Source organism: Kogia breviceps, chromosome 3 (genome assembly GCF_026419965.1).
Source record: "Kogia breviceps isolate mKogBre1 chromosome 3, mKogBre1 haplotype 1, whole genome shotgun sequence".
NCBI classification, from domain to species: domain Eukaryota; kingdom Metazoa; phylum Chordata; class Mammalia; order Artiodactyla; family Physeteridae; genus Kogia; species Kogia breviceps.
The window spans coordinates 53,532,832-53,545,003 of record NC_081312.1 but is presented as its reverse complement, the minus strand read 5'-3'; the positions used below and the strand labels follow the sequence as shown (position 1 = coordinate 53,545,003).

Sequence of the window (12,172 nt, the reverse complement as noted above, 5' to 3'; positions counted from 1 at the left end):
GGGAAATTAGGACATGATGGGGGAACATTCTTAGCATCTTATTTTGCAACTTGCTGGTAAGCCATTTAAAAGTCAATGATGATACTCTTTGACTAAAATTGATTTCATGCTATGTGTTTGTGAACGTTTTTCTTCTGAGTTATGATTTACTTTAGAATAAACATAGTAATTCTTTCCATCTCACCTATATGTTGTCCATACATGTGATAAAAGAAGCTGAAACAATATGCAGTGTTCGTGGGTCCGTAAGGGTTTTTGGGAGCTATGCTGAAAACAGGGCTGAGAAGTCGAGCCTTTTCTCCTTCCAATCTGGGTCTAGATGTCTCAATGTACATATAAAAACCTTTTAAAAGACAAAATAAAATGTTTAAGCAAATTATTATTAGGCAACATGAAATTTAAAATCACGGAGAAGTTTTAGAGTTTTCATACAAAGTAAAGATTGATAGAAGAGTCTGCATCATTTATAAAATCTATATATACAAACATAATATAAAGAATAAATAATCTATATAAAGATAAAATTGTTTAAAATGTATAAAAACTTGAGACAAAATTGGAATTTTAGACTTGAATTATCAAAAAAAAATTCCTAAACTCTCTATATATGTCAGTGAGTTCTGAGTGAAAATTAATGATTACAGACTTTGGAAATATCTGAATTATTTGTATGGTATATAAAAATTTCATGTTTTATTCCAAAATCTTCAAATCTATTGCTAAACATTATCTTGTATTTTGTATTAACAGCATTTCTAAAAAGTCCAAGGCTGGAGTATGATTGTTATGAACACAACATTTCATATCCTCATACCTTCTTTGGAGCCACTACGATCAGCGTTAGGTCCAGTGTTTGGAGTATATTTTGTATTTCTTGTTGCAGTACTTTGCTTTGTCCAGTCAAAATTGTCTGTATCATCTTGGGTAAACAAACAAATGTTACCATCTTCAAATCCACAGTGAAATTCTCCTGTTGACAAATTTTAATTAAAATAAATAAGATAAATTAAATGAATATAAATATTGCAATATTCTTATAAGAAAAATTTAAAACATTATACAGAAATAATAATGCAAGATTGCAATAATGGCACCAGAGCCAAAATAATGCACAAGATGATGACTAAACTTAAAACTATTTCAATTTTAATGAAAATGAAAAATAATCTTGATATGTAAATCAGTCTCTTATTTAATAATTTAAACCCAAACCATTTTCCTCTGAAATATCCAGATAATTGAAATTAAAGAATACAATGCATGCTTGAATTATGGCTGAAGAATTTCCCCAACTTTCATTGTTCAAGTATAGGTACAATCCAAACAAAACTGTCAATTAGAAAAAGATCTTTATTAATTTAACCAACAGCACTTTAAAGCTGTATACCTTGAGGTTACAGTTTTTCACTCCATGTCTCGAGATGCTTTCACATATACCCATTTGCACAAATGGAAGTTTACTTAGGGGAAGATAGTGGCAAATTATTTTTAAAAGTAGTTATCTTTCATGCTTTATTTGAATGTGGATTTGCCAGGTGCTTGAAATTCATTAGAAATAAAGTAATGAAGAGAACTTTATGAAGACCCTGTGGAAGAACTGGGATTTCTTGAATGCCAGCCACATGCTGAGTTAAGGCCCAACAACAAGTTCACTGAGAGCTTTCCTTAAGTGTCCCTGAAATGAGGGTGGTAGTAATGATTCTAGGTATCAAAAGATTTTCTTACTGGGATGGACCCTGCTTGAAACAGGGGGGTAAATAATGGAGTTTATAATCTCCACTAGATACAAAATTAAAATTATCCTTAACTGAAAAAAAAAAAAACATAGTTTATATTATTTCATTCAAACTTATAAGAACTCTATGAAAATACAGAAATGCTAACTCATGAGGCTCATGTAGGAGAAAGCTTTGGCTAATTCCAGCTAGTAAATAATGAAGTCAAAACTGAGTACAGATTCCCTGCAATTCATTAAGATATAAACACCTAAATAATAAAAACTCCAATATTTTTCCCCCTGCAATGGGTTAGATTTATCAGATATTCCTGGGAGTGGAGCCCTTGAAGTTGGGATCATGCCCTTGAATTAATCTGTAAGTTTCTATAGACTAACAATGAACTATCAGAAAGGGGAATTAAGAAAATGATCTCATTTTCAGTAGCATCAAAAGAATGAAATACTTAGGAATAAACTTAGCCAAAGAGATGAAAACCTTGTACGTTGAAAACTTTGAAACATTGATGAAAGAAATTAAAGAAGACGCAAATAAATGGAAAGACTTCTCATGTTCTTGGATTGGAAGAATTAATATTGTTAAAATCTCTATACTACCCAAAGTGATCTATATATTCAATGCAATCCCTATGACAATGCCAGTGGCACGTTTTTTTAATAGAAATGGAAAATATTCCTAAAATTCTTATCGAACCACAAAAGACCCCAAATTGCCAACACAATTAGGAGGAAGAAGAACAATGCTGGAAACATCACACTTACTGATTTTAAAATATATTGCAAAGCTACAGTAATCAAAAGAGTATAGTAGTTTCATACTATTGGTAGTAATGTAAATTGGTACAGATATTATGGAAAACAGTATGAAGGTTCATTAAAAAACCTAAATACAGAACTACCATATTATCCAGCAATACCTCTTAAGAATATATAACCAAAGGAAATGAAATGAGTACCTCAAAGAGATATGTGCACACACATGTTCACTGCAGTATTATTTGCAATATATGAGAAATAGAAACAACCTAAGTGTCCATTAATGGACTGTATTTACTTTTAATCTTCTCATGACAACCGTTTTTAAACATTTCTGCTGGAAGTGCAGTCAGAGAGCTTACCTTCAAAAGAATTATAATCAATATAGTAACTAATTAGCAATAGTACCCTGGGTAGAAGCCAGGGAGAACCTGATTTATGCCATGAATTCATCTTGAAACTGTCATGTATTTGTTCTTTTAGTAAATGATCATTGAACACCTGCTAAATATGAGATGCTGTGATAGACACAAAGATAGTAAGATGTAGAGAGAAATTAGAAACATATTTAGTTCTTAAGTATCTTACAGTCTACTGGAGGATATGAGAAAATCAAAAATAGCTTCCACATAGATGAAGATAAATTGTTATGGAAAATCAAAACGAGGGAATAACTAATGGAGGAAGAAGTATTTGTGCTAAACATTATAAGAAAAATGAACCTCAAAGAGTTGGTAATAATATCCACATTAAAGGGTCATTGTGATGACTAAATGAACTTTTATGCACTGAAGCAAGATGAGAACAATAAAGATCTATAAAAATATTCAGCATTAGTATTTGGATATGCAAAAGTGGAGTAAAAGAGGATTTTGGTAAGAAATACAGCAAGAACAGAGGTTACAGAATTTGGTCTTTGTTATATAATCAGTTAAAGGCCATTGCAGAAAAGAGAATACAGTAAAATGAGAAAAAAGATTTGGACATTTTCTTCACTAAGTATAGGAAATTGAGAATGTTGAATGGATATGCGTTAAGAGTATAAAGGTGGTTCTTTTGTTAGACAAGAACAATATATTGCTAGACACAAAATAGAAGACAAAAATCAATTCTTAATTTTAAAATGAAATATTATCAAGAGGATGGTGCTCAGATTATCTTCTTCATATAAGATTGGGATATAGAATAATGATCCATGAAAAATCTTGCTTAAACCATTCAAATACTAACTTTCTAAGTAAATATAATATTTCATGAGTGGAATGTAGAAGTCAAATTTTGAAAATTAAAGAAACAAATAATAGCAATACAAATAATATGCAATGCCACAAAAGAAACAACAGTTTATTATTTGTAGTTTACACAAGTAACATTTGTTATTTGTGTAAACTACAGTTACACAAATAACAAATGTTAAGCATGTTGGGGAAATGGTTCCATATTTAGGAAAAGTCAATTATCAACATTAAATTATTTGTGTTTACACCCATATCCTTTGAAATTTAAAATTAACAATTATGTCAGTTTTACTGTTTCTAAGCCATTCCATTTTAAACCAAATATGAACAGTTGCTAAATAATCTTTGTATGTTTATGCATTTTCTATCTTTCTTAATTGTCATATACAGTGCCATCTTTAAAGTGAAAATATACTTACTCAAATGAGGATTAACAGGAGCTACAAGAAAAGCAAAAAATAATGTTAGCATGGCTTGAATGTCTTTTATAAATCAAAGTCTAATCAGTGTCTCATAGTGCCTAACCAAAACTTAATGATCTTGCCCGCTGTGGCCATGAAGAATTATATCTGCAATCCATTTTGTTCTAGAGTATTGAATAGAATCTACTTTGTAGCTCAGCAGTAACAGCCTCAAAGTACCCAAAAGATCAATGCTAAATAGCTGTGGGATTTGTTCATTTTCCAAGGAATGGAGTTGCTGATATTTTACATCTTAACCAGTGCTAAACAAAACCGAGAAATCAAAACTGAGGCTGACAACCTATAATCTAGATGTTTTAACAATGAATGCAATTACCCAACAGAGATTAGTTACACTTTAGTTTTTTTTGCTGTTATCTATTTCTGGTGAAACTAAAGCAATCCTCATATCATGTCATTATGTGTGTCCCAAACAAACAGCTACTTTGATGCTGCTTTAATTACATTCACACACACACACACACACACACACACACACACACACACACAGTCTTCAAATGCTAAGTAATGCATTTGTATTTTCGTGTACCAGAATAAATAACTATTTATCTCAAAAAACTAATTGTGTTTGCAATACAAGTGCCAATTGACTTCTACCTGAAGAGGAATGAATACTTTAAATATTACTGAAACAGCAACAAAAATATGTCTAACCTAAGTGACAAAATGGTAGCTATATATATCGATTAGGCATTTATCACTCTGAGAGAAAATTCCATTCTGGATAAAAGAAAGCACTATTGCAGTCTCCCAAGATTACAATGGACAGTTAATCTAACCTCCAGAAGGTTGTCTACTTTGTTGTTAATTCCTAGCATTTGCCATTAACCACTTTTGTTAAACTTGGACATACTAGTAAAGTGTGATAGTCAAAAATACACACACATGCATGAAATAAGTTCATATATAATTGTTAAATTTAGTACACTGAGATCAATTGTAACAAAGTGATTAGTTTCTCAATAAATTACTTTTTACTATTTCTACATTGAGAAGACAGACTATTCCCATTATTTTAGTTGTACTAATTGTTCATTCCCCATTGTAAATTATGAAATGAATAACACAGAGAAGGGACTATACATTTATTAGTTCCACTGAAGGGGAGAAAAAATAATTCCCTTTCTTGCAAAGTATCAGTATATTTTAATTTGAAAATTAATTGTTAAAAATTAAAATTATTTCATAATTAGAATAATATGAAGTTACAATTTTTATATATTGTCCTTGAAAGAAGCATCTTTAAATTATAATTTAGTTCTAAGAAATGTCACAGCTACATGTAACCTGTGACCAGAATGGATTTTGAGACTTCTCCTACAATGTTTTAGTCATCAAATTCACGATAAATATCACAATTAACCTTGTGAAAATTTGCCATTCTAAATTTGAAATATTGCAGTGAGTCTATTTTTCTTTTTTCAAACTAGCATGTCAAATTTCTTATAGATGCCTATATACATTATATGCTTATATACACTAAAGTATACTTTACCCAAGTCCATAGTATACAGAAGTAATTTTTAATTAAATGTTTAAGATTTTAATAAGCATGCCTAATATATAAAGATAATTAAAGAACATTGGAACTAAACATAATATCTATTTTCCAGATTTATTTTTCATTTCATTTGTTACCTCTGAGTTTTCAATAAGAACTACTGAGTTTATGAAGATTTTTTTCTATATCTCTGTAAGACAAGTTGTAATAATTTCTAAACTTAGCAAATAAGTAAAGATTTCTGTCATGGAGGAGTGAGCCCTAGTTTTACTCAGAGTTAGTCATTTTGTAGTTGTTTAACTCTACAGGACACAAACTTTCTGGGTCTTAATATCTTCATCTTTTAAAGGAATGAATAGTAATACATGGTTTCCAATGCCCCTCCATATTACATAGTTTACAGTTTTACAACTTAGGGGCAGGGAGCATAAATACTAGTTAGAAGGAGATCATTCATATTTTATAAAAACGTATGACACTAAAAATTTAGAAAAGTATACTGGAATGTTATCCAGTTGTTTGCTCGACGGAATCATTAAGGTGATTACAGAATAACAATTGCTCTTCTGCAATAATAGTTACATCACTAACAAGAAAATGTACATTTTTAAAAGAATCATATTCAAGAAAATATACACAGTGATTCTAATGCTTTTACATTCCTTGATCCTGTATGAATATTCCACTATATATTTCAATTTTTTAATGAAAATTGAATATATAATGCCCAATGTGTACTCTGACTGATGAGAGTGAAGAGAAGTGACTTCACAATTCTAAAGAGTTTTTAATAATTTCACTTTATTTTTTTACTTCAAACAGTATTCACTGTTACCCTCTTAAGTAGGAAAAATTACTTAATGCTAAACAGAATGGAGAACTTCAGCTGCAAAAAACCTCATTCTATTATCTTTTTTTAACTCAAACCTTAACAATCAATAATAAAAAGAATAATATTCCACTGAAGTAATGAAACACATATGAAATATTTTGCCAGTGACTTATTCAACCTTGAGAAATACATTGATTTTAGAGCTAGTCTTTGAATATTATAAATTTCAACTGAAAATATGTACATAAATTTCAACTGATAAAATATTAATCTGTCAGGTATATGTTAAAAATATCATATCTAATCACCATTATTTCTATTTGAACTATTAGAAAGTTTTTCACCAACTTTTTTCACAGGTTTATACTATTTTCTACTTTTAAGTAGGACATTTAAATAGTAAAGACATATTAAATGCATATTGTTTATAAATGCAAACTATCATTAACATATACACATTAACATCAGTGATCTAAAAGAAAACAGTGACCAAAAAAATATCAACTACGATGTCATTCAATAGGTGAGTGGATAAACTGTGGTACATCTACACAATGGGATATTATTCATCAATAGAAAGAAATGAGCTACCTAGCCACAAAAAGATATGGAAAAGCTTTAAATGTGTATTGCTAAGTACAATAAACCAGTTTGGAAAGGTTATATGTTGTATGATTCCAAATACCCAGCGTTCTGGAAAAGGCAAAACTATAGATATAAGATCTGTGGTTGTCAGGGTTGGAGGAGGGATGGAAGGATAAATAGGTGGAGCACAGAGGAATTTTAGAGCAGTGAAAATATTCTGTATGATACTGTAATGGTGGATAAATAACACTACACAGTTGTCAAAATCCATATAACTGTGCAACAAAAATAATGACCCCCCCAATGTAAACTACTGACTTTAATAATGTATCAATAATTATTAATCAGTTGTAAGAAATGTGCCACATTAATGTAGGATGTTAATAATAGGGGAAACTGTGACAGGGGGAGAAGGCATATATGGGAACACCCTGCACTTCCTACTCAATTGTCTGTAAACTTAAAACTGCTCTGAAAAATGAAAAAAAAAAATTAAAATTCAATCACATTTCCTAAATTCTTAATGACATTAATTTAAAAATCATCAAGAATTTGAAAAAAATGTATACATACTGCTTCACAACTATGGGATAGAAAATAAAAAGACATTGTGACATTATCACCTATGTTCAATGTTAATTAAGCATTTTTCAATATCTCTATTTATAACCAAATATTACAATTTATGATGATTAAGTATTGTGGGATTTTTTTTTTCACTTGGCTAATGACCCAGAAAGTCAATATGCTAAGTTTTTATTTTGTGTCTAAATTTGGTAGATAGTTACAACCTTCTAGAGAGTTTAGTATGCAAATAAATACTTTTAAATGAAAAGCTACTTACCACTATATTTGATGACACGAATTGTTGAATCTCCTTCTCCAAATTTGGTGAGAGGAGTCAGTCGGACTTCATAAGCCTCTGGTTTAATTAGCTCAGTCAAGTTATATGTAATTAATTCTCCCTTTTGAATATTCCCATTTATTTTAATCTCCTGTTCCCACCATCGCTGCTGTCCAGCCTGAAATTAAAAGAATTATATAATAATGTTCCTGGTATTTTTAACTGTGTGTTGGTCATGTGGCTAAAAATACTACTGCTGGGGATTCCTTGGGGCCTAGGACAAAGTTATATTCCGTTAGAGATGTACCTTTGTTTCTGATATGCTCCTAGGGGCATCAATAGTATGGTTCACTTTTACTTTGAATATAAAGCCCTTTGGTGTCACAGATTAAAGTGGAGATGATCCCTTGCTTTGGGCAGGCCTTGGGCTTTCAATCCTGTCTGCCTCACCACTGCCAAAATATATATACATACACACACACACTATATATGTTAATGTGTATATATATATACATATTCATATATTTATGTATTTGTTTGTTTTCTGAGGGTGGGTTAATCCTAATTATATAGCCTGGCCTGCTATATTTCTGGAAATGAAAATCTCAAGTATGTGCTATTAGCACAGCATTAGACAAATGACAAATAAAATAATGAAATGGAACAGAAAGCCCATATATAGATTTGTGGGGTTGTTCACATAGAAGACATGAAAATATAAACCACTCAACTGGTTATGTATATAAAAAAATACATAAATGTAATCCATATAGCATATCTTATAATGAAAAGAAAAGGCAGTCTCAGGAGGATCAAATACTTAAATTTAAAAGGCAAAAGTTAAATCATTTAAAAATAAAAACAGAAGAATGTCATTATGACCTCAGGTAAGGTGTTACTTTCTTAGAATAGAAAAGCACAATTAGTAAAGGAAAAGATTGATAAATTAGCCAATCTTAAATTTGAAATTAATATTAAAATTAAAATTTTAGCATAAAAATTTCTTCTCATCAGTGTTCCTCATTAAACAGGTAAAATAAAGGCAGAGGCTTGAAAAAAGATATTTAGAACAAATACAGTTAATCAGAATATATTAAAACCTCCTATAACTAAATAAGAAAAAGAATTCAATAGCAAAATTAGCCTAATAGGAACAGGTATTTCATAAATGAGAAAGCCCAAATAAGTAATTAGAGAAAAGTCTCAGCCTCACGGTGAATCAAGGAAGTGAAAATTAAAGCCACAATATTATTTCCCAGAAAAAAGCTTATAAAGATAACAACATTAAGGTTTGTTGCAAATATAAAACAATAAGAATCTTTATCCCTGTCAAGAACCTGGAGCAGCAGAGAGAGGGTGGATGGGTGAGATTTTAGTCTACTTACAAGCTAACAAGTTAGCCTGCAACAGTATCATGGGCACAAGGAGAAGAATCCAGACTACTGAGTCAGAGGAAAGGATTCCTGACACAGCAGACAGTACAAGCTTTACTTTCAAACTGGTTCCCTTTGCCTCCCATTTCCCACAGGGTGATGCAGAAGTGCCCAATTGGATTTTGCACATGCCTTCTGTTTGTATCACATCTGTAGGACTCTGAGCTTAAGGGACCCTAGTGTTTTATAACTGACAGTACCCAAGCCTGTCTAACCATTGCCCAAGAAGGAGACATTATATTGATTATACTAGATATTAAATGGGCTTTACCTCTGCTCCAGGGTGAGGTCTCTATATTCTAAGGATGTTTGCTATGCAAATAACCTTGAAAAGATAGGCTGGAATAAAAAGACAGTGCCTCTGCACATATGTTATGCAAAAAAGCAAGAGACCTACAGAAAACTGTCTTCTAAAAATATAGTTTTTATAAGTATGTAAACTGGTGTAAGTATGGAGAGCATTTGGCAATAAAAACAATATTACAATGAGAACGGATAAACTCGTGTACACAGGAAACAGGAATATTCATGGCATAGAAAACACAGAGAATGATCTAAACATCAGTAAGAGATAGAATTATCAAATTGTATACTCTTCATAAAATATAATTTAAAATATACCATGAAAAATGAACCTAAGACATAATACATCACCATGGACGGATTTCACAAAATATTGAGCGAAAATTATTTTTAAAGTAGACATACTATGAAATTTAAGTTCAAAATATGCATTTTGATAAGGGATGCATAGATATGTATTAAAGTATAAAGAAATGCAGAAAATAGTAAATGCTATGTTTAACATACTGGTCACGTGGATTAGAAGAGCGTCAAGAGGAGAAAATGCAATTGTGAGGAGATAACAAAGGACTTAACTCTGGTGATTTTTAATTTTTAGATTGGCAGCAGGTATATAAAAATACTTATATTATTTTTGGCTATACCTGAAATATTTCTCTTTGTTTTTCAAAGAAAGAATTGAAGAATAAGAGACAGGCAACCGTGAGTGTTCTTAAAACTCTTTCTCCCTTGAATGTTAAGATTGCACTCTTGTATTGATTGCTTCCTCCATCCACATCTGTGGCAACTCATCTGCTTGCTGGGCTGCTTTTCCTTTTCCTGAGTTCTAAATGTTGATAGTCTCTGGAGTTTTATATTTGGTGTTTTTAACACACTGTGTTAGTGGTTCTCACTTTTAGGCAAGCATGAAAGTCACAGGACAATCTTGTTAAAAACCAAAATTCCAAGTCTTAACCACTAGTATTTCTGCTTCAATGAAGTCTACAGATATAATTTTTCAGTGAGCTTAGAAATACATTTTTTTTTAAAAGCACCTCCTCCTTTACAGGGTAATTTGGAAGCAGGTGACCCAGGGTCTGTATTTGTGGAGGCACAGCTCAGCCTTGCTAGTTCCACAGCATTAATACTAGTGGTTTCTTTTACACCTCTACACTGATTACTCCTGCTACATCTATTAGTCCTTACTACGTGCCAGTCAGGCACCAAGTTAACTGTATTATACCTACTATATTTAATCTACCACAACCCTTAGTAGGTAGGAACTAATACTAGCCCTATTATACAAACTGAGGAAACTGAGGAAGAAGCAAGTCACTGTAACTCTCCTAAGGTTGCCTAGAGAGTAGCAGCTGCAAAATTTGGTTACACTCAAAATGACTCTATCTGGCATCATTTCTTCCTTTGCTTCCCCAGAATTAATTGCTCCCTTAATTGTTTTAACCAGTGTCTTTATATATTTAGTTAGAATACACTTAAAAGTACTTTTTTGGCACATAGATTATAAATTAGGAACAATTTCTTATTAATTTTTTTACCTGTAGTGTCTGGTCATTAACTAGGTAAAGATGTGACAAGATTAAATTCCAGCACACAGTGTATATTTAACTGACTCAATGAGTACAGCAGAAAATCTAACTTAGTGATAACTGCATACAGTCACTGAATTTACAAACACTAGTAAAAATGGACCTAAAACCTAAATTGACAGAAAGTACTTTACTCATGCATAGCTGATACTAGACACTACAAAGTTTCTATCAGTTTTGGAGACTAAAAATTCTATAAAATAATATAATACAAATGTCAATTCTTTCAATGTCTTTAGATTTTTTAATTATTATATATGAACTAAAGGCAAAGTACTGTTATTTCAGAAGACAAAAGTAGTTTAAACCCACAGGAATATATACATAATAATTTGACACTATACTATTATCTAAAGACATACAAGTTTAATCAAGGTATACTTTTCTGGATGTTAAATATAAGTTTAATACCACTCAGTATTTATAGTACATCCCAAGGAGAGACTGGTATTCTGTCGTTATAATGAGATGCTTTACTTAAGTAATTTTAGTTGGCATGTACATTGATGTTGTTACTTATTACAAACTCTGGAGTAGATAACTTCATATGTGTATTAAAAAAGCAATAACTTTGATTCTAAATATTTAATGTAAAGCTATAATGAAAGTATATACTTCAGTAGTTGAGGAATAAGCAATTAAACACTTCATATTATATCAGTGAGCTGTGCAAAATGTAAAAATGGAAAACTAAATGCACTGTTTGCACATACACAAAAGAAAATACAATATTAGTCCACTGTTTGGAGGTAATACCACAAAACCCTCAGAGAAAGTGGACCTAAAACATAACTACAGATGACAGTTCCAGAACATACCTGGTAAGCATGTTGATATGAAAACAATGTGTAAAGTCTTTCTTATCATTTCTATTTGT

At 31.1% G+C, this 12,172-nt stretch overlaps 1 protein-coding gene across 7 annotated transcripts in view; it reads right to left on the bottom strand.

Moving 5' to 3' along the window:
- The window catches only part of MDGA2 (MAM domain containing glycosylphosphatidylinositol anchor 2), an 819,485-nt gene that overhangs the window by 36,868 nt on the left and 770,445 nt on the right, over nt 1–12,172 (bottom strand). For all 7 annotated transcript variants that reach the window (XM_059056743.2, XM_067028497.1, XM_067028498.1 and 4 more), the window contains 4 exons: nt 7,974–8,151; nt 4,149–4,169; nt 815–970; nt 185–343 (listed from right to left, as the gene is read on the bottom strand). In XM_059056743.2, coding sequence (XP_058912726.1) covers nt 185–343; nt 815–970; nt 4,149–4,169; nt 7,974–8,151 — 514 coding nt within the window. The remainder of the gene's footprint in view (nt 1–184; nt 344–814; nt 971–4,148; nt 4,170–7,973; nt 8,152–12,172) is intronic.